Source organism: Notamacropus eugenii, chromosome 1 (genome assembly GCF_028372415.1).
Source record: "Notamacropus eugenii isolate mMacEug1 chromosome 1, mMacEug1.pri_v2, whole genome shotgun sequence".
In the NCBI taxonomy this organism is placed as follows: Eukaryota; Metazoa; Chordata; class Mammalia; order Diprotodontia; family Macropodidae; genus Notamacropus; species Notamacropus eugenii.
Window position 1 is genome coordinate 565,484,638 of NC_092872.1, and position 27,048 is coordinate 565,511,685.

The following is a 27,048-nucleotide window of genomic DNA, read 5'->3' on the forward strand; positions in this document are numbered from 1 at the left end:
TATTTGATCCTGGAGGCGACATAGGGAGCTAGTGGAGTTTATTGAGTAGGGAAGTATCATAGTCATACCTGCACTTTAACAATAGCACGTTGAAGACCGAGTGGAAGCAGAAAGAGAGTTCAGTCAATCAATCAAACATTTATTTAGCAAAATAAAAGCAAAAACAAAACAAAAAAAAGTGATGTTACCTTGAGATGTTGCCTATCTGGGCGCTTGTCATAGCACATTTGTGAAATTGAAGTGAATTGGTTACTTTGAATTTTTGATTCACCTTGTTTTTCCCCTCTTTGATTTGGACTCTGTACTAGATATTCTTCTTGATGGTGATTACCACCTCTTGCAAGTATGGTTCTCCCTTTTTTATTTTATTCCGTGATTAATATTATTTTTTATTCCTTGATTAATATTAATAGCCAAAGTATGGTCAACCAATTTATCAGTGTAGTTACTTTTTTTGGTATGATTTTAATATTTGCATGGGAGCTATCTTGTTGGAAGGGAATCTTTAGCTCCATAATGATTCAAATATGTACATTTTATAGTCAGATCATAAATTCAATGGAATATTGTATTCTCTACAACTTTTGCATCAATTTTATAATTGTAGGGGGAAGCTAGGTGGTGCAGTGGATAGAGCACCAGTGCAGGAGTCAGGAGGACCTGAGTTCAAATGTCACCTCAGACACTTGACTCTCACTAGCTGTGTGACCTTGGGCAAGTCACTTAACCCCAATTGCCTCATCCTGGGTCATCTCCAGTCATCCTGATGGATATCTGGTCACTGGATTCAGATGGCTGTGGAGGAGAAGTGAGGCTGGTGACCTTCCACAGCCCTTCCTCACTCAAAACAAAGTCAAGTTCAAGTCATGTCATTATTTCTCTGATGGCATGGTCTTCTTCATCAACGGACGAACACACACTAATTGTAGAGTTATGGGATTCTACAGGAAGGATATTGAGAAAGCCTGCCTCTTTCTCATAGCTTCTGCAGAAATATCATATATGTATATTTATATATGTATGTATATGAGTGTTGATTACTGTCAGAAATATTTTATAGAGATAGTAAAGTGGGCATGTAGCTCATTAATTATGTATATTCTCTTAGTTGCCCTTTTTGATAAAAATGTCAGATGCTTTCTATGCCTTTTGAAATATTTCCCCTATTTTAAAAACTGTGAGAACCTATCTCAGTAATTGTTTGGCCTCTAGTTCAGAAATCCTTCATATATATGTGTTCTAGTGCAGCCCCTTTCCACATCTTTGTTTTCTTCAATGCCAACCCTCCTTCTTTGTGTGGCACATTGGTGTCTCCATGTTACAATTCAAATGTGGTGGCTCCACTCTTCTCAGTGCTGAAAAGAAATTGTTATAAAAAATCTTTACAGATCTCCATTTTTCATGTTTATTATTAATTTCATCCTTAAATGCCCTCTTGATGACTTTGCTTATTAATTTTATCTCTCATCAACCTACTTTAAACTTGTCTTTCCCTCCATTGCTTGAAAGGTGACCCTGCCTATAACATTTTACTGTGTCCTACATAAGGTATTTCAGATATGTTTACTACCTTATCTTTATATTTGGTACCAAATGCTCATGGACAAAATGACTTAGTTGTGTCTTATGCCAAAATTATTGTAGACCCATTTTCCCTCTTCACTTCCTTCTGCTATTTTGTGAGGCACTTATAGTCTTTTATTTTTACTTTTCAGCATTCACATTTATAAGATTGTGAGTTTCAAGTTTTTTTCACTCTTCCTTCCCTCCTTCTTCCCAAAGATGGCGTGCAGTCTGATATAGGCTACACATGTACTATCATATTAAACATATTTCCACGTTAGTCACATTGTGAAAGAAGAATCAGAGCAAAAGAGAAAAACCACAAGAAAGAAAAAAAACAAGAATAGTGTGCTTTTGATCTTCTTTCAGACTCCATAGTTCTTTTTCTGGATGTGAAAAGGATTTTCCATCATGAGTCTTTTGGAGTTTTCTTAATCATTGTATTGCTGAGAAGAGCTAGATCTATCAGAGCTGGTCATCACACAGTGTTGCTCTTACCGTGTACAGTGTTCTGGTTCTGCTCACTTCACTCAGCATTAGTTCATGTAAGTCTTACTTTTCCTGAAATCTTCCTACTCATTATTTCTTGTAACACAACAGTATTCTGTTACATTCATATACCATAATTTGCTCAGCCACTCACCAATTGATAGGCATCCCCTCAGTTTCCAATTCTTTACCACCATGAAAAGAGATGGTAGAATGAAGCAGACTATTTTCTCCTTTGTTATGTTTTGTTTTTCTCGCGGTTTCTCCCATTCATTCTGTTTCTTCAATGCAACATTACTAATGTGAAAATGTGTTTAATAGGAATGCATGTGTAGAACCCATATAAGATCGCATGCCGTATTGGGGAGGGAGAGGGGAAGGAGGGGGAGAAAATTTGGAACTTTTGGAAGTTGTTGTTGAAAACTGAAAACAAATAAATGAATAGATTTGGGGGAAAAAAGAAAAGAAATGCTATAACTATTTTTGCATATGTGGGTCATTCTCCCTTTTTTGTGATCTCTTTGGGATGCAGCTATAGGCTGATATTGTTAATACTACATCTTTATTTTTTAGATAAAGAAACAGGTCAAGTCATTCAGTAAGCACTTGCTAAACAGAAGGTGCTAAGGATCATACATCTTTTTATATTACCTGTGAATATTAATTTGGTTATTGATACTCTGTATGTGAGATCCTTGTCCAATCTGCGGAACTGAACCGTAGCAATGACAGCATTCTTGCTGTGAAGAAAATCAGAAAATATAAAATTTCAATAAAGCTGTCTTGCTTTGAGGAACACAAGAAAACATAAAGTTGCAATAAAATGGAAGAATAACTCAGTTTCAGTTGAAGGTATTGCTTTCATCATATTCCAAAAGGGGAATAAGAAATGGGACACGTAATCAATGTACCTCAACATTCATGATTAGCATAAGCCAAAAGACCCCCATGAAGATAACTGCAGCTTCTGTACTAACATCTGTTATAAAGAATGAAGCAGAGAGAATTCAATGAACTTATACCTTGATTCTTGGTAGCTTAAATACAAGGAGGAGAAGCAATGAAGGAAAGTGAAAAATGGCGAAAAAATATGATTCAGTATCAAGAATTTAAAGAAGCTTGTTTATAGGGCTGAGCCAATATTTTAAAAAGACAGTGTTACCTAAATTACATGGGAGTAGTAAAACTTGATTACCTATATCACAAGTGTGTTGTGAAGGTCAGATAAGATTGTGCGTGTAAATCAATTTATAAACAGTAACATTCTGTACAAATGCTGGCTTTCTGTTGTTGCTGCTGCTGCTGCTGCTATTATATGAGCTTAGCACTTCAGAGATCCATGGTTTCATCAGTGTGGGCAGTTCTTCCACTCTCTGTCAATGACATAGATGATTTATAGGTCAATCTTGATGGGCTCCTGTGATTATTTTGGTCTAGACCTGTGTTTTCATTGACATGGGTAAATCCTGCTATAGGAACTCCTCCAGCAAATGCAAATTGTGAAGTTGTATGTGATGTACAATCTGTTACAAGTATCTATCACAGATAAGAAAAGTGCTTTTTCAAACTGTAGAGTTACAGAAATACATTGTTACCAAAAACTCATAATTTACTTGACATCTCCAGCCCCTTCAACTTTCTATGCCTAGGTCTTTCTAACCGTCCCTCCGCCCCCAAATTAGTTCTCTGTCCACTGTGGCACATGCCTCTCTGCTGCTATCATACCCTGAGATGATAGGGTCTTTCCAGCTCAAAAATCAAAGCAAATTATATAATCTTTTTAAAGTTAAAAATGTAGAACAAATTATTTCACTTTAAACACAATGAAGGAGGAAGGGCTAATAAATATTTTGTTACACATATCTAGAAAATGTCAGGTTTCTAAATTGTCCTCACTGTACACACCCAATGTCCTCATAATAGTTACAGAGATTATATCAGGATTTTAAATATCTGTGTGTGTGTATATATACATATGTGTGTATATTTATATGTATAATATATATGTGTGTATACATACATACACGCACACATACACATGCTCTCTGATAAAGTGTTTTCATACTTGGGAGGAGATGTTACAACTAGTTCTACCATGAGGACTATTTTTTATGTGATTTGCTCATGTATTCTTCCATCTCTGCCCTAAACCCATGGCGCATATTTTGAGTGGCTGTGACTTTATATATAAAATATTTATGTATTTCCCACATTTACTTAAGAAAAGAATACAGAAGAGAGGTTTATATGATTAAAAAAAATTCTCCTTTCCCTCTCTTCCAGTCTTTTTCTCCTTTGAAATTACAGCTGAAATTAGAGGATCTTTTTTAAGTGGGCTAAAACTGGTACTTGCTAGGGAGTTAAATTAATAGAACCATTTCTTCGTGACACTGGGTCAGGAGAGGACGGGGGTAGGTTTTTACTTCTATTCAACTACTCTTCATACTTTAACCCTTTCTTCTTGCCTCTTTCTTACTTTTGTGAAAAAAGGAACAGTGTGGGAGGAAACAAAGCTCTCAGTTTTCTAGTATAACTTCAGTCCTGTGAAAAGAGGTCGTCATTGAGCAGGAGCATGGTTTATACTGTCTGCCTGATCCTTGTTTTCTTGAAATTAAAACTAACTCAAACTCCAGACCTAAAATTTGAAAAGGAAAACAATCCTGATTGTAAGCAACACTTTTTGATCTACTCATACAAAATCATCACCTTATCTCTGTGTAAACTTGCAAACTCTGTCAAGGCTTTTCTGAAAGTATTGGATGCAGACATGACTTAATTTCTACTTCATGTCCCGTTTCTTTTTGCAAAAGATGGTGAAAATAGTCTGGATTAATGAAGGCTTGCCACATGCACAAACAATTCTGTGAAGCCTCTTTTTAAACTTTAGGGTAGAAATATCAGGAAGAGAAAGGGGGAACTTATTCTTGTAAATCAAAAGTAAGTTGTTTCCACAATAGCTGGTCTAGTAGCACCTAACTAGTACTTTATAGTTTTAAAGGTATTTTTTTTCCAACAGCATTCACTTTAATAAGATAATCCTAATCAGTAAATATGCATAATCATTTTAATGTATGGTTCTACATTAACATTTAATGGTGTTCGTATATTGGAGCTATCTAAAGTCCTTTGCCATTGAAGAGTAACGAAAAGGGACCTCATCATAGGATTTGTGAGAGTAGAGGACAGTGAGGTCTCCATGAAACACTTTTTTGTGTTTGGGATGTTTTCCCCCTTCACATCTACCTCTTTGGCCTCCAAGTTCCTTTCAAGACAGCTAGCTCCAAGTGCTACCTCCTACACAATACCTTTCCTTATAACTCAAGTGACAGCATTCCTGACTGTCCCCAAAATTTCTTTTGAGGACAGTAAGTTTTTTTTGTTTTTGTTTTTTAGTTAGTATCCCCAGTATCCTCAGTACCTAGCACTATATCTGGTACATAATAAGCACTTAATGCTTTTTGAAATGAATTGGATGGGGAGTGATGATAGACCTACATGAATTTTAAGGTAAATAAATTTGAAAATCATTATGGAATGAATAGTATCAGGTCAGTCATCCACAATGTAGTAACAGGATCTCTTTGAAGCAGATATGAAATAGTTTTTTATCCCTCAGAGATAAATTTGGAGCACAAAACTTGAGACTACATCACATAGTGAGACATAGAACCCATATTCCTTTGGCTTGCCTGACAGGTGTGGGGAACTTGTGGCTTCAAGGCCATATGTGACCTTCTAGGTCCTTGGGTGCAGCCTTTTGACTTGAGTCCAAGTTTTACGGAACAAATCCTTTTATTAAGGGGATGTGTTCCGTGAAGTTTGGATTCATTCAAAGGTTTGCTCTTGAGGACCTAGGGGGTCACATATGACCTCAAGGCCACAGGTTCCCCACCCCTGATTTACCACTTAACTTTTGCTTCAAATTTTACCCCATACGATAAATTAAAAAAAAATATTTCAAATAGAAGAAAGGAATAGAAGGAACTTGAAAGGCCCTTGGTGATAATCTATTCTAGTTCCCTTTCTATGTGTTTTCAATTTTGTGTCTTACCTTTTCTTTTTATTACTTGATATGCTAATGTTTAAAATGAATTCTTAATCTAAAAAATTTTAATAGCCATCTTTATAACAACTTTTTCTTTGGAAAGTGGTTCTTCTCCTTTTTCTTATTTCATCACATTGATTAGGCTAAATGGTATCCAGTAAGCCTTTGCAACTTCTTTCTTATAGTGATCATTGATCATGTTGATGGAATCCTAATAAAGCTGTCCTCAGCCCAGATAGTCTTACTTCCTTATAGGCCCCACTGAACAGCAGGCCCACTGCACCTACCTAGCCACTCACACCCCCCATCTACTCAGTATCCTAACGTCCTCGTATATTCCTCACTGTTCACTAGAACATGTGATGGGACCCCAGCTAGCCACTACCTCAGACCCATTCCTCATGTTTGCCACAGAAGCAGCAGGTGTGTCCATGCACTCAACCACAGCCACAGCCATCTAGTCTCAGACAGGACCACAATACTCAGCTAATCAGAAAGCAGCAGCACCAGGATGCACAAGCAGTATATGGACCCCACAACAATAAAAGGGACTTTCCCTAAGTAGACTCCTATACAGTAATAGTAAAGAACTGACCTAGAGTGAACTTATGACAAGGAGAAGCTTATTATAATATCATCATTATACATACATATCCCTCCAACTAAGTTTTTTTGTATACGTTGTAGGTAATTGCACGCACAGTTCCATTGTGGCTGGGTTCCCTCCCTTATTACCCAATCCCTTAACAAACCCCTCCTGATTTTTAATATTTATAACTTCTATTATGTAGTTGCATCTTTACATTATAAAAATCCATCTTGCTTTCTCTGAAGTTGCTCTTGGAACTTAGCCTGCTTCATGAGAGGCATCAGTCTCAATAAATGCCTCTACTTGGGTTGGAGGTGACCTGACGCTGAAGTCTGTGAGACAGTTCCACCACAACACATCTTGAAACCACAACGATATCATCTTGAATTCAGTTGTGAGGGAGAGCTCTGTGTGCACAGCACATGTGCGTGAAGAATCAAGGAAAGTAACCTAATCTTGCTGTTCTCTGAGAAGAGTATCAGAAATGTTAGTGTCATGGGTAAGATAAACCATTTGCTGGCATGAGTAAGTTTTTTTTTTCTTTCTATGGAGCATGGTCAACACACATGGTAAAAGGTGAACATAATCAGTAATCTGGTGAAACTTTTTTGAATACTCTGTTATTTTTTCATCCTCAAAATATTTACGTTTTCTTTTCCTTTTCCCAAAAAATCATTTGACTAAACTTAACTTTTTTTTTTTTTAGTCTTTGATAATTGATTTCTGTTGTGATACCTTGGCCTTTTTAATTTGTCTAAGTTTGTATCCAGTTACTTCAACTAAAGTCCCATTAAAAATCAGCATTATTATTTTTATCATTTATCCAAAATTATACTCCATTTCTTCATTTTGGAGCAGATGTGAATCTGAACTTTTTAAAGACTCTGGTGATGAAATACTAACTCTAGATACTACTAAGCTAGAAAGGTATGGTATATTCTTCTGATGGTAGACATCGTATTTGTTGTCAGAGAGTTGGACTAGCTCAACACCAGTGAATTGACAACCTGACAATGCATATTTTTTGGCCAAAGCAACTCACTGAGCTATGGAAACATGGAAATAACTTTTTAATTTGCATTTATATGCCAGTTCCAAAAATGCAAACAGACTTTCTTTATCACTAAATTCCATATAGAAGAATTGCACCTTCATAAGTAGGGGGAATACATGTTCTGATTTAAAATGATGGATCCTTGAAATTCTAAAAATATTTCTTTATACATTTAGCCAAAGAAATGCTTATTTTAGATTTGACTTTGTCATGTTTCAAATATGTATCTAGAATAGGAATTCAGTTAACTCAGAAAATAGTTGGTTTAAAAAAATCACTCCTTCACAAATTTTTTTTAGTAAATTATTATTTTTACTTCCCTTGACTATGAGCTGGTGTTTCTATATGCCACGAACCTCAGCTTATTTAATAGATCTAAATCTCATCAGCATCTATATATCTTATTAATACAGTACTTCTCCCCAATTCAGATTTTCTTATCACTGCTTGTTTTCCTCAGGAAATACTATGCTTTCTTCCTGCTCACACTTACCTCCAAACAGAAAAAAGCAAAAAGACAAAACTTGCTTTTTCCTCTAGTACTTCAAGGGTATTGTTTTCTTTGCTTGTTTTTTTCCTCTTCATGATAGTAGAGACAGGGAAAGCTCTGAAGTATACTTGGACAACAGTTATTAGTCTAGTTTTGAAACAGTTCTCTTTAGTCGTCCTCATCTTTATCAGCCTAATTGAAGCAAAACTCCTGTTTGTTCCTCACAGATAAATTAGACTAAAAACCCCTGTCCTCCTGTCTCCCTACACCTTTTACAACATGGAGAACAGAAAGACAGGACATATCTACTGAGACAATGGGGATATAATGAATTCACACAAAGGGAAGGGAGCCCTTTAGGATAAAAGTCCTATATGACCAATCTAGCAGATGAATTGCAATCAATAAATCAATAAGCATTTATTAAACATCTGTGTACTATGGCTGCTAGATACCATAGTGGATTGTGCTCTTGGCCTGAAATCAGGAAGAGTTCAGATCTGGCCTCAGACACTTACTAGCTGTATAACCTTGGTCAAATCACTTAACCTCTGTTTGTCTCAGTTTTCCTCAACTGTAAAGGATGTTAATAGCACCTACTTTCCAAGGCTATTGTGAGGATCAAATGAGATAATAATTGTAAAGTATTTAGAACAGTATATAGCACATAGTAAGTACTATTTAAATGTCAGCTATGAGGAGTAACAGAAAGGGAGAGGTAGAATGTAGCACATCATCTCACATAAAAGAGGCAGGAAAGAACTTTTACAATGGAGGGGAAGAGGGGGGAGATGAAAGGAAATAAGTGAGCTTTACTCTTATGGGATTTGACTTAAGGAGGGAAAAACACACACTCATTTGGATATGGAAATCCATTTTACCCTGCAGAAAGGCGGGGGGAGTGTGGATAGGCAAGGGAAGATAATAGAAGGGATCAGAAGCAAACACTATTATGAGAGGACAGGCCAAGGGAGAGAATGGAATAAATGAATGGCAGGATAGGACAGAGGGGAATGTGGTTAGTCTTTCGCAACCTAACTGTTATGGAAGTGATTTGCATGGCTGCACATGTATGACCTATATTGAGTTGCTTGCTTTCTCAATGAATGTGGGTGGAGGGGAGCAAAGGGAGAAAATGTGGAACTCAGAGATTTAATAATGAATGTTTAAAATTGTTTTTGCATGCAACTGGGAAATAAGATGTACAGGCAATGGGGTATAGAAATCTATTTTGCCCTACAGAAAAATAGAGGGAAGGAGGATGGAAGAAGGGGAATAATAGAAGGGAAGATAGACTGGAGGAAGGGGTGGATGTTGTCCTGGGTGGGAGGTAGGAAGAGATAGGGAGAAAATTTTGAATTCAAATTCTTGTGGAAGCGTATGTTGAAAACTGAAAAATAAATAAATGATATATTTTTTTAAAAATGGAGTTAGATTAAACTAGCTCTCAAGAGCTGATTGTTAAATTTTCAGTATGATTATTTACACCTCAGAAATTGGCATATGCTACATTTACTTGTTGATTGCTTAGAGTTAAGAAAGTGATGGATAAAATGTTAGCAATGCAAATTTTAAAAAGTAAATGTCAGCTGTGCTACTGCTAGGGAGATACAAAACCAGAAGTGAAACAAATAGTCCCTTCAAAGAGTTTACATTTTTTCAAAGAGACAAGGTGGACAATATGCATGTATGTCAGTCACATAGAGTTTTTACCCCTTATTTACTGTTTGAAATCTGTTTTGTCACTTGGAAATTTCTTGGTGTTTTATATATGTTTTGATGATGAATTTTAACAATACAAATAGAATGTCTCTCACCTACTCTTGTTGAGAGACACTTGAATTTTGAAATAAATTACATATTATGAAGCAGTGAGGAAGTGTGGCTTGGTTGAAAGAAGTGGAGGGATAGGAAAGGACAGGGAAATGAGAAGTCACCAGTTGCCTTGTTCTTTATAGTCTGTGTGAAGTCCCAGCTTACATTCTGCATCATGGACATGTTCATTCCTGTTGAGTTATTCAGTGAAACTCAGTATGTAGCAGACTGTCTTTCAGGTATTTGCTGGGTAGCATTTGTTAAACATATTATAACTTTTGAAGTGTTCTTTGTTCTTTGTAAATGCTGACATGCATTACTTAAATTCTTAGTATGGCTTAAAAATGTGTCAGTCACTTGAATCTGTGTTATGTATTTGTGTTTCATATTCAGTGAGCTAATTTTTAAATCTCAGAGATGAAACTTTATTCCTAGTTAAAAAAGCATATGAACTTTATTGTGACTATAAAAGAGGTGCACAGAATAAGACTTAAGTCCCTTACTTGTGCTGTAACATTTACATTACTATACTAAGTAGTGGAAAACGTGGATCTCATCACAAGCCATTTATGATTCTCAGGATTTAGGGAGAGTAAACAAATATATCAAGGATTCTCATCCAGTCTAAATATACTGTATAATATCCCAGTGTACTGTATGACCTGTATTATACAGTGAAAAGTACTACCTGTAGTTTTAAAATTTTAAACTGGGATCAAGATGAACTCAGTGATTCCCATTGCTTTACTGAGGTTCAGCATGATAAGACAGGGAGAAAGTAGTAACCTCCATTTGAAGTTATCATTTTTTGTCCTCAGCCTCATTTCCAACTCAAGCAGACCTAAAAGACTTTGTTTGTAATCCTAATTTATTCAGCAATGAAGCTGAGCTTTTAACTTCTGGGATAAAATGGTGAAGTCTCCTACAATAAAATATGTCTGAAACATGAAATTCCTTTCAAGAAGCATTAAGTTTAAGAAGTATTCTTGGCATATCTGTGGGCATCTGGAAGCGATTGCTCTTATGCTAGGATTACATTACAACATATCAGTTCCTGATACTTTATTTGTGAACAAACATCAGAATTAGAAAAAAAAAAATACATTCACATCAGCAACAACCAAAACAACACAGACCTAAAAAGAAAGATCTGTTCCCAGGAAACAAAAATGTTGTCAGCTCACTGCTGGTTAAACTAGAAAAGAAAAGTTTTCTTCCTATCATATTATGCATTAAATTTAATGAAAAATTTAGTCCAGATAATGTATTGAAATGTTATAGGTTTTCTTTTTCTGAAAAAAATAATTTTGCAAGTCTGAGTGGAGCTAAAGTTAAAGAAATATTTATGTATCCTCAAAAGAAGTGGTCAAAGATGAACCTGTTAGAAAGCAGGTTAATGACAAAGATGCTACATGAAAATCATTATAAAAAGTGAACATAAACTTTTTTGGGGGAAAACTGTAAGTCAGAAAGCCACCAAGAAACTGCCATTGATCTTCTTCAAGTTAGTGAAATTATGCGATATAACATGTCACTCGAGATCTATTTCTTGGATTCCCATTTGGATTTCTTCTCAGAAAAATCTAGGTGCCTATCAGTATAAGGAATGCATCTGTAAAGAATTTCCACAATGGAAAAGCCTTATCAAGGCAAGTGGAATCAAAACATGCTGGTTGAGGAGAGATACTGGATGTTGAGAAGGGGATATTCCATTAGTGAAACACAACAGGAAATCATCAACAGCTACATTTTAGGTTAATTAAATGAACACAACAATTTTTAGAACATAAAAACTGTGGTTCTTGCAAAAAGTGTAGGTGACAAAATATGAGGCCTAGTTGAAATCAATACTCTAGAAAATATTCAAAAGTTTGTCTTTTCATTAATTTATGATAGGAAAAAAACCTAATTTCTTATTGGAGGGAGGCAAATAATGTGAAAGAGAGTCAATGGGAAGTGACAGCGATCTAAAAAAGAAAAAGCATCAGTGAAATATTTGTTTTTAAAATAAGAGGAAAATATACAGGAACGGGTCCAGTCAGTTTACTAGCATTGATTAATCACTAGCTGATATAGCTAGAGACCATCTACTTCCAGTGGGCTTAAGATTTTTAAAAAATAATAAACATCTGTGAATATATATATATGTATTGTATCTTTTTTCATAGCATCCTGTAAATGTGTAGGTGTACTTGTGATATATCCTTATTCAAATATTTAATTATACACACATATGTAATATATATACACATGTTTGTGTATATATATATATACACACACATAAATTTACATTGATCTCCTTGTGTTCTTGTAGAGCAACTTCAGATGTATTCACTTAATAAAGTATAGAAGAAATAGAAACTTCTTTCTAAAGTCTGTTATCTTATATAATGGGCTGTTACACTAGTAAAAAAGTAAAAAGTATTTTAATTTGTAAATTGCCTACTGACAAAGGCAGATTGATTCCTAAAGTCGTTGTTAGTTTGATCTGATTTTTACTATAGGTTGGGGCAGAAAAAATTTCTTGGGAACATATTTCTGTGATTATGATAGGAATCATTTAGGAAATATATGATACATAAACATAGCCAGGTTTCCTCTTGTGGTTTCATGGTGTTTCATGTCAGCATTGTCTCAAAGAATTCAGAATCAGAGCACCTCTAACCCAAGTACAGGCATTTATTGAGGATTGATGCCCTTCAGAAGCATGCTAGGTTCTAAGAGGAACCAGCAACTTTAGAGAAAGCAAGATGGATTTTTATAGGGTAAAGATGAAATTACATAACAGAAATTATGAATATTAAAAAGGCAGGAGAGCTTTTTTTTAAGGGATTAGGTGATAGGGAGGGGTCCTTTCTATGGTTCAGTGGTCAAACATCCTTGTCCTCTGATTGGCTAGCTATTACGGTCCTATCTGGTCAAGATGAATAGTTAGGTATTGTGGTCCTATCTTGGGCTAAATGGATGATGTGATTATGGTTGAGTACAAGAACATACCTGTTAAAATATGTGAATTGGATTTAGGGGCAGTGAATAGCTAGAGGCAGTGACTATATTAAATCTGGGGGCCTGTTGTGTGGTTAAAGTCAGATTGTGTGGTTAAATTAGAATATACCTGCTGTTCAGTGAGCCCCATAAGGAAGTTAGGATATTGGGGTTGAGGGTGGCTTTATTAGGATTCCATCACTCCGATTCACCAATCACTTATTAAGTGTGTCTGCTTTATTTGAGGTTAGACTACTAGAAAGTATTAGAATAATTTAACTTTGAAAGATGTGTTTTAATTCAGAAGGATTCAATGTTTAAAAAATTATTTAATGATTTCACAACCTCTTAAGATAGTTAGTGACACTGGAGGTACAATGAAACCAGGATTGCAAATTAGTTTTTGTGATGACCAAATGATCTTTTTGATCCTTTGTTTACTTAATACTTGAAATAATTTAAAATTATACTCATTTAGATTTTAAAAGAAATGCTTCACAATAATTGCTATTTGTGTTTATTAAACCCAACAATATGAATTAACCAGCTTGGTTTGTAGGTAGGATACGTGTTCACTATCACCATTGCTTATTGTGACTGGCTTTGTAATGCTTAAGATTTCATCCAGTGTCTAAATGCCTGTATTACATAGCAGTAGTGGTAAGACTGCATTCCAAGTATTTTTATTCTAAGAGATACTACAGAAAAAAAAAAAGGAAGAAAATTGATTCAGGGAGATGATATAATGACAATGCTAGGGGTTTTCAATTACATTGAATTTTACAGTGATTGTTGTGTAATTGTGGATGGATTACCAATAAAAGAGAAGGAGAGTCTCAAAGATCAGTGAAGGTTTCAGGGCCTCAGATTCTCCTGTTTAATGTCTTTAATCATTGAAACAGCTACTGAAACTATGGCAGCACAATACAGAAATTGCTTTGTGTTGTTCCATATTTAAAAGATTCCCTCCAAAATCTATGACTGCAGTTATTTGAACTACTTCTAATTAATTAACTTACTTTGATTTTAAAAGGTGAGTTTAATTAGATGGATAGTTATGAATGTGCCAGCATCCATCAATATCAGAAACAATTTTGGTCCTGACAACTAGTGAATTAAGACTAAGTGGCTAGCCTTATAGGTGGATGAGACTGTTTCCTGAATTATCCATGATATAAGCATATAAGTAGCACATCTAGAATCTTTAATGTCCAGTTACAGACCAGCAAGCAAGAAGATGCTTAATATTTGAGTTCCTCGAGGATTTTCTTGAAGTTTCAAATAAACTATATATAAGAAATTAATAAAAATTTACAAGTTATATTAAATACATAATGAAGGTTAATAGGAACAATGATAACTTGTTATCCTTTATTTGTGAAATAAGGCATGAATTGTACCTTTGTACTTTTTCTAGGATTGATACTAGAGTGAACTGGGCTACCTGCCATTTATTACTTGGTTCTTTTAGGGATCACTACCATTCATTTTTTAGTGTAATATCCAAGCTTTTCCGAATTTCTACTATGACTGTGGAACTGATTTATTTGTACCTCATTACGTTGTCACTGATAACTGTGACAGATCTGAATGAAAGTCTAGGTTATTTTCAAATCTAGTATTACCTTGTTTTATTTTTAAATTTCAGAATTTTCATGTACTAAGAAATATTAGGGTTCTTTAAAAAATAAGCACTTTTCACTCTATCTCCCAGAAAAAAAATCCTAATTCATAAAACTGGATACATAGATGAGGCAATCTGGTATAGTAGGTATAGTATTGGACTTAGAGCATAGAAGACCTTGCATCCCACCTCAGACATTTGACTAGGTGTAAGAGCCTGAGAAAGTCAATGAACTTTTCTGAACTTCCCTTTGTTTATCTGTAAAATGGATTGTGAGGATCAAATGATATGTCTGTAAAGCACCTTACAAACCTTTTACATGTTTATTACTACTATGCATGTGTATATAGATTGTGTGTTTACATTTGTATGTGTATGTTATATACACAGACACACATACACACATATACTTTGTATAGCTAAAGTTCAGAGTTTGCTTATGGTGATTTTTTTTCTGGCTTCTCTTGATTGTTAACTTTAAAAAGCCTGTCTAGAACAAAAACAGTTCCAAAGAAATTAATCAGGAATATTGTGGACCTAATATTGATACCCATTGTTAGCTATCTGATATTAGCATAACAAATACAAGAATGTTTTGAAATATAGACATTCTCCACTCTATGTGTTTATGATTGAAAATAACATTTTGAAATTTAATCAGAATATATGTTTGATTTTGTACAATTTACTTAGTTTTAGGCCATTTTTTTTCTTGTCTCAACTTATAACAACAATGTTCTTGAGATAGTAACATTTTTAGAAATTAAATATTGATATTTTAACTGATAGAAATATTAAGGGAAAAGAGAATATGAATAATAGTTTATCTAAAATATATTAAAATTCACACATTTTGCCTTTTTACTCCTGTAAGTGGGTTAATTAATAAATTTTTCTTGAGGCAAAATCTAATTATCTGTTTTTGATTCTATAACCACAGGTTCACTCAATTGTTAACAAATTATATGTAATTGATTTTTGCACTCAAACTTGAGATTTCATCAACATAGGAACCTTCCTCAGATTCAGATGGTCACCTCAACTAATTTATAATCTTACAGTGTTGCCTGGAGCACTTAGAGGTTAAGGGACTTGCGTATATAGACTCAGAGGCTGGACTTGAATTTAGATCATTCAGATTCAAAAGCTAACTCTTGGTCCTATCATTATTATTGTTAAAAACATAAAAGAGGATGTGTCTCCTTAAGTGTACAGCATACAATTCAAAGAAGAATAAAACATAAAACATAGGTCCTGCCCACAAGGAGCTTAAAGTTAAAAAAAGGAAGTCAGTCTGTCAACAGATATTAATTAAGCACTATGTGCCAGGCACTGTGCTAAGTGTTGGGGATACAAAAAAAGGTGTAAAGACAGTATCTGCACTCATGAATCTTGCATCCTAATAGGGAAGACATCATACATGTAAATTTTTAAGAAATATAAGTATACAGTGTGATTTAAGTACACATATACTTGTTTATAGGTGCGTGTGACGCATTTCATGAATGTCAACCTAGAAAATTTTATTTTTGTTTTTTAAAGGCAAAAATTTATTGAATATTTTTAATCATAAGGCATAATGTATTCATTAAACATGCTAAAGAAAAGAAAACACTTAATTTTTAAAATTTGTAGTTACACTTAAAAATTCAAACAAAAAAATGAGAAAAAATACCAAAATTATATGATTCTTCTGTGTACATTGAATAAAAGAAAATTAAGGTGGTAACCCTCAGAGTCTGGGGGAATTATTCTGGATACAGAATGTTTTGCATTCTTGAAGTAATATCACTTTTATAATTATTTTATTTGGGGTGTGTGTGTGTGATTGTGTTTGTGTGTGTGTGTGTGGTCATTTGAAAATGTATGCCATATGAGCTGTGACACATTAGCAGCTGTGCAGAAACGCTAGGGGGCAGTGTTGCTTCTGTTGCCTGAGAGTTTTAGGATTAGAACAGTTTTTTTTTAAGCTGTTTAATAACATTGAAATAGGTTTAAGCTATCGTCATTCTCATCTTCACACAAAATAGGTTTTGACATATAGGTCTGTTTCAGTAATCTAAAACATAGTTGACATTTTCTCATTCTTTTTCTTGGAACATTCATTGTTCCAGTTTGTCTTTTAAGCTACTTTTGATACCCTATCTTTATGCATTCATTTTGACAGCATTTTCTATCAAAACAGTACTTTATTTAAGACTTTTGTCACCCTTGTTCCATTCTGTCTGATCTACATGTATGAACTCTCTCATCTCTGTTGTCCCAAACTTCTGGATATTTTTTGTCCTTTAAAACAATCAAAAATTGCTACTTCTGACAGTATAATTATAATTTATTATTTATAGTCATTTATTTAATAAGCTTCCTTTCATCAATATCATTTATGCTCTTATATTTTAGCATACGAAATTATCAGTTTGAGAACTTCTACCAAAGTTGATGACACCAAAATATAATTTAGTAGAGAAGTGTTATATTTCATTGTTGTCAACTTTGGTAGAAGTTCTCAAACTGATTCAAAGTTCCCAAACTTATGTTATGTATCAGACACTATTCTAAGTACTTTACAAATATATCATTTGATCCTCACAATGACCCTGTGAGGTAAGTTTTGTTAATATCTCCATTTTAAAGTTGAGGGAATTGAGAGAGATGGAGGTTAATTGAGTTGTGCAGGGCCACACAGTTAGTAAGTGTCTGAGGCTGGATTTGAACTCAGGTCTTCCTGATTCCAGACCCAGCATTCCATCTGCTGTGCCAACCAACTGCTCCTACACATACATTAGTAGTATATTTGGATACATCTGTAGTTATTTAGCATGGCATGAATCATTAGATACTGAAAAGGAGCAATCAAACATAGGAAAGAGCAGAAACCTAGAAAGAAGGAAATATTACGGAGGAGGGAGTGATCAGCTATATCAAATGCAGCAGAGAAGTCAAAGAGTCAGAGGGCTGATAAGAAGCAACTACATTGACCAGTTAGCAGATCTCAATCTATTATCATTTACCCAGTTACCTCTGAGAGTTTAGTGGTAAGGTCAGAAGCCAAATTGCCAAGAATTAAGAGAAGAGTAAGATGAAGGAAATCACCAGTGGCTTGAGGATGAAGGAACCAGGAGACAAAAAAAGATTGTAGATTAGAGAGAGGGATTATGATAGTGCAGGCGTTTTGCTAGAGGAGAAGATAGGATCAAGGATGCACGTAGAAAGGTTATCCTTGCTGAGAAGAGGCACTTCATCGGTTACTGGAGTAAAGAAGAAGGGGAAATTATGTCGAGACAAAGAAGGACTATCTATCTATTGAAGAGAAGAGGGAGTTCTTATAAAGAGCTTTATTTGGGGGGAGTGATTTGTAAGGGAGGGCTTTGGTTGACTAAAAACCCCATTTAGATTATGTGATGAAATGCTACACTCTCAATACTTTAACAAGATATGAACACACCTCAGTTGAACCCATTCAATCAAAGGCATTCTAACTAAAAATATGGAAGGATCATTTGATCATTTTATATATTTCTGAGAAGGCATTGGATATACTTCAGTGATACTGCTAAAAAAAACCCTATTCCATTTAGCTGAAAAAACTTGGTAAAATTTGTAGGGAATGTTTTAATCAAGAGATCTAATGTAGAACCTGAAAGATTGAAGCAATTGGGAGCTAAAAAAGAGTAGTCCTGCAAAATCCCTGAAGACCTGCTTCGTAGGGCAAGGAGATTGTGGGGGAAGACAGCCCCTTTACTTGGCTTTCAAATGCTAAATATGGCTGACTGTTGATAACAAGATGGTTATCAAGATTATAATGGCTGGAAGCACACTTGTGGGGGCTCATAAACTATAGCACTAGGAAAGACAAATCTCAAATCTTCAGGGGGTACTCCTGGAATCCTGAGTGGGAGATATAGTCAAGCTCTGAAAGTAGGAATTGGGATAATCGCCTTAGAGTATATGCTACAAAAGTATGAGCAGTGGCATCAGCTAAGAGGGTGGGAGAAAAGTGCTGTTGGAGGCACTGTTGAAGAGAAAATAAAAAGTTTCAGGGACCTTTGTGCAGAGTGGGATATAGAATCAACTAAGAAGGAGTATAAGAATTACTTTGTTGTGGTCAAGGGCTAGTCAAGATTTAGATAACAGATTTGTAGTGGATCTGTTCCCCATGGCTGAGAGCCTTTCTCTAACTCTATTTAGTAGCATATGAGGAAGAGCAGAAAAGGCAAATTGTGGGGATAATCCAGGACTCAAATCCTCTTGTTGAGCAGCAGTAGGACAAGATGACTAGAAACTGGAGAGTAGAAGAGAAGAAATAGAAATAAACATTTATAAATTACTTGTTATGTTCCAGGCATTGCACCAATTTGATTCTCACAACAACCCTGCAAGGTGGGTGTGATTTTTTTTATCATTTTACAGGCAAACAAAGGCTAAATGACTTCCCAGGGTCACATAGCTAGTAAACATCAGAGGCCAAATCTGAATTCCAGTCTTCTTGACTCAAGGTCAGCCCTCTATCTACTGCCTGTTAGCGCAGGCAAGGTGGGATTTTTGTTGTTTTCTTTTTGGAGTTCAGTTTCCTAGACTCAGACTAAATTGTGAACATCTGAAGGATTGATCTCCTTTGAACCCTGATAATTCACAGCTATACTGAGTCATGTAGGTTTCATGCCTACTGGCTCTGAGCCAGTCAGGGACCAAGTCTTTGTTATATATTCTGGGAGGTTGGCATTTGCTTTGAGAAGGACCTTTTGATTTCCTTGACACGACTCTGCGTAGCCTTTGTTAAGAGCCCCCCCCCCCTTTGTTAAGAGTCCCCTTTCTCCCCGCTGCACTGCACCCCCAGCAGTGGATATCTAATACATATTTAATATAAAAATGACTCTCTGAAAGGATGGTGAGCTGTCCATGAGACTGTCTTATGTATATTCTAGATTCACCAGAAAGGTTAAAATTTCCATATTTTAGAGATACCTACACAGGTGGCTAGGTGGCTAGGTGGCTCAGTAGATAAAGCACTGAGCCTGGAGTCAGGAAAGACTTGAGTTCAAATGTGACCTCAGACACTTACTAGCTGTGTGACCCTGGAGAAATCACTTAACCTCTCTTTGCTTTAATCCACTGGAGAAGGAAATGGCAAACTATTCCAGTATCTTTGCCAAGAAAACCCTATGGACAGCATGGTCCACAGGATCATGGAGTGTCAGACATGTCTGAACAACTGAATAACAACATACTTGAAAAGCAGTAGAGAAGTTCTGTTGAAGATAAGAGATTTATGTACTCAGGAGAGTGTCTGGAAAATGTAGTTTAAACCTCAATTATCTGCGTAGTGTAGCACAAAGAATACCAGTTTTAAAATCAGCTGTGCTATTTACTACTAATTGTGTGACTATAGGTAAGTCAGGTAATCTCTAACTTTCAGCGTCCTCAACTCTAAAATAATATAATTGAACAAGAATCTAGATGATCTCTAAGATTCCATCAAGCTCCAGAAATCCCAAATCTTGATTTTAAGATAGCCGTGAGCTTTCCATTGAAAACAGTGAATTCTAAATAGAATTCATGAATTAAAGTTCTGAGTTGCCATTGATATTTTTCAGAAAAATAAGATTCTTATTAGTATAAAATATGGTGATAGAATGGACCTCTGAAGTCTGCATTTTGCTGACATTGCTATATTCTACAATATTGGTAAATGAGAACTTCTACCTCTTTTCTTCTTTTAATGTTTACTAAGATCAAACAGGGAGTCTAGAAGTCAGTAGATAGGGAGATATTGGAAATTAAAATGTCCTCCATCATGCTTCTTCCCTCTGGCTCTTGCATTTCTTTACTTGAGTATACCTTGTACATAATGTTATCCATACATACTTTTCTTGAGGATTCTGTTTCTTTTGACCCTAATTTAGTTGTGGTTCTTATCCCATCAAGATACAGCAATGTCTGGGAGGTCAAATTGGCCACCTCATATTAGGAGCACAAGGCCGTCTTGCTTACTGACTAGTTACATAACTCAGTATATTTTTGTATTGAATTTGAGACTGTCTTTTACCACCAATTTACTTGCTCATTATCTTTCTGCATTTTAAATGAATTTATATCTTAGGACTTTTTTTTTTTTTAACAAGCAAGGCATAGGTAGTGGCTACATTGCATTTTGCAATGTAAAAATATATCATAGAGTAGAACAAGTACCTGTATTATGCCAAATTCTTTGTTATGATATGGTGAGTTACTCAGGGTAAGCATATTTTAACAGACAACAGAAATGTTGGAAAGAATTAATTTTTCTAATCCTTTCATGTCTAGAGACAAAAAGTACTAAGCTGTCCATTCATTTGTAGACTTAATATTGATAGCACATGCACATATATACTAGATGCATATAATTTTAAACAGCTTACAAATTAGTATCTCTCTTTGATTAGAGTCCATCGATAGTTACCATTTGCATTTATCTACATCTTACTTGCCCTACATTCATCTTTACTCAGATGAATGTCCCTGAGTCCCTGAGTACAGAGTTAAATATCCAAATATATGATAGCTCATAGTAATATATAAGCACATTCAATAATATTTACTGTTTGTCTACTACATAGGGCTGTGAGATGAGTTCTTTGTGGATCTTAAGCACAGTGTAAATATCATTTCTCATGATTACTATGTGAATAACATTGAACTAGTGCTGGGGAAGATTAAAAAAATTAAATGGGACAAGACCTTTTGCCTTAATGGAGTGTATAGTGCAATAGAGGGAAATGGTATACATATAGTTATAATACAAAATAAAATAAAATATAAACGGTATATAATGGGTACAAAGAAAGCATCTGTGAGGTCTTAAGTAGGGAAAGATAAATATCAAATATAAGAAGGGTGGAAAAGGAAGGAAATCAGAGAAGTCTTTGTAGAGGAACACATATACTCTAAAATGAATGGTAGTTGAAATTTATAATTGATTTCTAAGACTTTAAGAATCCTAACCATTGCAATGACCAACCATGATTCTAGAGAACTGATAAAGAATCATGTCATTGACGCACTAACAGAGGTGATGCACCCAAGATGCAGATTAAAACATACATTTTCAGACATGGCAAGAGTAGGAATTTGTTTTGTTTGACAATGCATATTTGCTGCAGACACTTATTTTTCTTTTCATTCATCAGAGGAAGAGGGGATGGAATAAATAGGGTAACAAAAAGAAAAAAAGAAAAGAAAGAAAAGATAGTCTTTGAGGCACAGAAAAACAGAAGGCTAGAATGAATCACAGACAAGATAGCTTTGAAAATAATATGTTGAATTATTTATGTAATGTATAAAATTTATATTATATATACATATTTAAAAGAAAAGCTATGCAAAAGATCTGCAATCCACTTCTATTATACTTTGTTTGGAAATGCCCATTTTAATTTAGTGTTTGTTAAGTTCAGAATAAACTAAACTGTGTGCAAAAAACATTATACTTGAGGATAATTTAATGAGCTTCCATCTTTATGTATGGAAGCTTGATTAGATAAGAAGGGCTAGAGGAAAGTAGTTGGTAGTCAACATAACTTTCAAAGATTTTAGTAGAATAGGGGGAAAATCAGCATTTATAAAACACCTGCTGTATGCCATGCACCATGCTAATAAGCATTTTTACAAATACTATGTCATGTGATTCTATCTACAATCCTGTGAGGTAAGTTTATTACAATCCACATTTTACATCTGAGGAAGCTGAGATAGACATGATTAACATAATGACGTAACGTGATTACACATAGGGAGTAAGTGTCTGAGACCAGATTATAATTTAGGTCTTCCTGACTCTTTGCCAGTATTTCCACCTCATTTCCTCGCTATTGAATTAAAAGGAATTTGCTATTTTTGGTTATATAGTTTACTTTCTGTGAATTTAGTTAAACTGGTCCTAAGAAATACAGTTTGATAGCAAATAGATTTTTAAAGATAATTTTAAATTTTGAAAATTACACATGGATTATTACTACATATGTTTTTGTATTTTGAAGTCATTATTGGAAGAAGAAAAGGAGTCTAGCATCTAAAATTTTACCTAAACAAAGCAGTTTGAGGGAAATGTCAGCATATCTGCTCAAGATTTATTTATTTGATCTTTTTGAATTATAACTATAATTGTATGTATACCACATTAATTTTGTTAAATGTAATGTTTCAGGGAAGTCATCAGATAATTATATTCACCCTAGTCCTATATGTGTCCCTGAAACTTTCCCCATTTGAACTCCTGTAAAATTAGTGTCACATGTATGCTTTCCCAGACTCTTGGCTCTCACTGTGACATTACCAATTCAAGGCAACTGAAGAAAATGGATAGTGGAAATAATTGACTTTATGCAACAGATTTTATCATTTAACAAAACCAAACCTTTTTGGTATATATAAAAAAGAAATAACCCATTTTGTAGGCTGTGAAAGCAATATTAAACAGACAGATATGAAAGTGGAATGACAGTATGTCTTTTCGGTCTCTTTATAGTTTCATTAATTCTTGTATAATTCCACTTAAACAGTAGTTTCAAAAGAACATATTGTTATATGAGTAATACATGATAATGCAGTATAGCAAGGACTAAAAATTGAGAGGCAGTTTATGAGAGAATTGAACTAGATGTCCTAATAGGTCCCTTCTACCTTTAAATATATGATCTTATGATCCAATGGGTGCTACTGCACTATGTTTTAAATGTTACTAGGTGAGTAAATTGTTGCAATAACACTAATATACTGTATCAGAACACTGGAGCAGTCAGCGCAGCAGTAAATCTTGGACATAAAGTAAGAGAGTTTGTCTTGAAGATTATATACTTCAAATACTTTATTTAAATTAATTTTTGAACAAAATAAAAAAAACTTTTTAGCTATTTTAAGCTCAGTAATTAATTGGTCACCAAATTCTGTAAGATAAGAACTTGGATGAAGAGTCAAACAAAAGATAGGACCTTGATCAGCTTTTAGCAGTCCTAAATAATAATGACATGACAATGAAGGTGAGGGCAAAAATTCCACAGCACATTATGCTGTTCTGTAGCAATGAGTAAAGAACAGAAATTTGTGATTATCTGGGATAGAATGGAAATAATGATGTGTGCAATCTGCCAGCATGATTAGGTAACAAATGAGGAACTCCTCTCAAAAGATCAAAAATGACGGGTGTATTAAAGGCAATTTATCATGCAGAGAAAAATACTGAGTGGTGCATCATAAAGCAAAGATAATAATAGATAGATTGACTGCCTAATGTGTAGACCATAACCTTCTGTTCTACAGTTGTCTCATTGGAGGATGAGAAACTCTATGGGATGTACCCTAGTGATTTCCCTATTTGGGCAGAAATGGAAATGACAATTGAAAGTGATCAATTTTGCTATTCATTGGTTTTGTTTCAAGTCAGGCAATGAAGAGTTTGAATGTAAATTCATTAGGAACCTTTAGTTTAGTGCCAGCAGTGTTCTAGGCCAGTCTGATCAACAGCACATTCAATAAAGTATTTATTCCCCTGTTCAGTGTAACTTAGGTTAATTAAGAGTTCATGCCTAAAACTGGAATGGTACCACATGTATGAATTTAACATGGGACAATTGGAAAACATTTAGAATAAGATTTAGAAACATGAAGTTTGTGGTGGTTCATTTGCTTATAGGAAGGATCAGTAGGGACCAGATTAGTATTGAGGGAATAATTGAAGAAACCCAGAAACTGTAAAAAAAACTTTATAGTCATCTACCTGTCATCCATCCTACTGGCATCCTACTAAGTTTATGAGAGAATTGAACTAGATAACCTGTTTTTTGACCTGTTATTTCCAGGAATTTTTACCTATCAAAAAGCCAGGAGCAGCTTAAATATTAATAATATTTCCTTTCTTTATTACTGCTAGTATCAAACCTAATTACCTTATTTTTCTAAACCACAGTTTTCTTTCTTATTTTTTCTGGTTTACTTGTTTTGCAGTTGTGTCTGACTCTTTGTGATCCCATTTGGGGTTTTCTTGGCAAAGATAGTGGAGTAGCTTGCCATGTTCTTTTCCAGATCATTTAACAGATGAAGAAACTGAGGCAAACAGGATTAAATGACTTGCCCAGGGTCACACAGCTAGTCTAAGGCTAGATTTGAAACTAGATTTGGAACACAAGTCTTGATTCCAGGCCTGACACTATATCCGTTGCACTACCTGGCTGCCCTACCTCTTACTCTTTTAAGCCCCTTTCTCATGAACTTCCGAAATTAGCTTTCTTTGCGTATGACACTTTGAATGATTTTATTTGAGCTTTGGCTTTTATTGCTTCTAGCTAAAGTCAACTATCTGGTGGTCATCAACTCTAATTTTATATTTTTATGAAGCTTCTTTGTAGGAGAAGGAGGAAACTGCCTGTGTAAAACTGGCCGAAATGCCATGTGGGGTAGCAGAGACAAAATTTTAGAGGCAAAAATATCCAAAAAGAGAACCAGCAGTAAAACTGATAGACTCATGTTTGTGCACTGATAAAAAATGAATGGGTAATAGGCAATAACCAGATGTTCCAATGCAAGAAGGCGCTTTTGACTGCATTGGTACCACTGAGACTCAGATGATAGGACTTGACTTTGGAGTATGGTTCCTTATTGACAAGGAACAGAGTAGACTATAAAGATGAGGTTGGGTGTCTAGCACTATGTATTAATAACATATTCTCAGATTAGAAAATCCAGAGTTGTGGATAGCATTTGGATGAAAATCAATAGAGACAGAAACAGAAGCAATATTATCATAGAAGTATACTATGAACCACTTGAACAAAAAGACAAGATAGATGTGTTCAGGAAATAGATCACAAATCTGGCACAGAGGCATGATTTAGCAGTTGTGCAGATCAAATGAGATAATACATATAAAGTGCTTTGCAAACCTTAAATGCTATATACATGCTAGCTATTATTGTTATTATTATTAGTGATCTCCCATCATTGTATTCAGATATTTGTTAGAGCTTTATGTCTTTGTCCCTCAGGTCAAATGCACCCCTATCTCATCTTGACCTTTTAGAATCTCTGGCTTCCTTAAAGATTCAACTAAAATGCTACCTTTAAAGGAATTTTTCTGTGGTCTCTCAGGCTGATTGTGCCTACTTTTATAAGGTTTCCTTTTATTTCCATAGTATGTGCCTTGTATATACACCTATTTATGTGTGTGCTTTCTCCTGTATTATAGTAAGCTCTTTTAGGGCAGGAACTGTTTTCATATTTTTCTTTGTATTCCCATCTCTTAGTACAATGCCTGACATACAGTAATGTGCTTACTAAATTCTTGTTGATTGATTGATTGCTAATACAGGATAGCAGAAATTTTTTTAACTTATTTTCATATCAGGCTTCAAAAGGTAGAAGAAGCAATGAAGACTAGCAAGTAGGATTGCTATTCTGAATATGATTACTACCAATAAGAACTGGTTATTGAATTAGAAATGATTTTTGATAGGGGGTGAGAGGAAGCACAGATGTAATGTTACCTTCACTTTAAATTTAGTAATAATGGATTTCAAAAGTTTTAGAGACAGGCTAGATAGAGTCTCGTAGTCAAAAATTCCATAGGAAGCTTCAGTCCAGGAGGAATAGGAGCCTCTAAAGAATGAAATGCTTAAAAAAAATTGGGATGATGAAAAAAGGTAATGTCTAAAGAAACCAATATGGTTTCTCTCCCCATTCCCACAAACATTGTAAGCTGATTGAAGGCAAAGACTGTTTTGTGTTTAATAAAGGTGTTTTCTTTTTTTTTAATGAATGAATGAATCTTAGATCTTTGCCCCCCACATTTCAATATATTTATTTAGTTTAGTTTTCAACATTCACTTCCACAAGATTTTGAGTTCCAAATTTTCTCCTCATCTCTCCCCTCCCACCCACCCCATGACTGTATGCATTCTGATTACCCTTTTCCCCCATCTGCCCTCCCTATCACCTCACCCTTTCTTCCCCTTCTGTTTTCCTGTAGGGTAAGCTTGTGTATCTTATTTTCCAGGTGTATGTAAAAACAATTTTTAACATTCATTTTTTAAGACTTTGAGTTACAAATTCTCCCCTTTTCTCTCTCCCCACCCACCCTCATTGAGAGAGCAAGCAATTCGATACAGATTGTACATGTATAGACATGCAAAACACTTCCCTAATAATTATGTTGCAAAAGACTAACTATATTTCCCTCCCTCTTATCCTTCCCCCATTTATTCTGTTCTCTCCTTTGACCCTTTCCCTCCTCAAAAGTGTTTACTTCTGATTATCCCCTCCCCCAATCTGCCCTTACTTCTATTACCGCTCCTTAATGCCTCCCCCCTACTTTTCTGTAGGGTGATCGACTTCCATGCCCAATTGAGTGTGTATGTTATTCCCTCCT

At 34.9% G+C, this 27,048-nt stretch overlaps 2 protein-coding genes across 6 annotated transcripts in view; one reads left to right on the forward strand and one right to left on the reverse strand.

Moving 5' to 3' along the window:
• The window catches only part of FBXO25 (F-box protein 25), a 158,727-nt gene that overhangs the window by 70,530 nt on the left and 61,149 nt on the right, over positions 1 to 27,048 (forward strand). The window lies entirely within an intron of this gene.
• Positions 119 to 27,048, reverse strand: part of TDRP (testis development related protein) — a 167,099-nt gene continuing 140,169 nt past the window's right edge. The window contains exons 7-8 of the mRNA XM_072634346.1: positions 2,704 to 2,792; positions 119 to 1,355 (exon numbers count right to left, since the gene is read on the reverse strand). Of these exons, the coding sequence (XP_072490447.1) occupies positions 2,722 to 2,792 (71 nt within the window). The 3' untranslated portion in view covers positions 119 to 1,355; positions 2,704 to 2,721. The remainder of the gene's footprint in view (positions 1,356 to 2,703; positions 2,793 to 27,048) is intronic.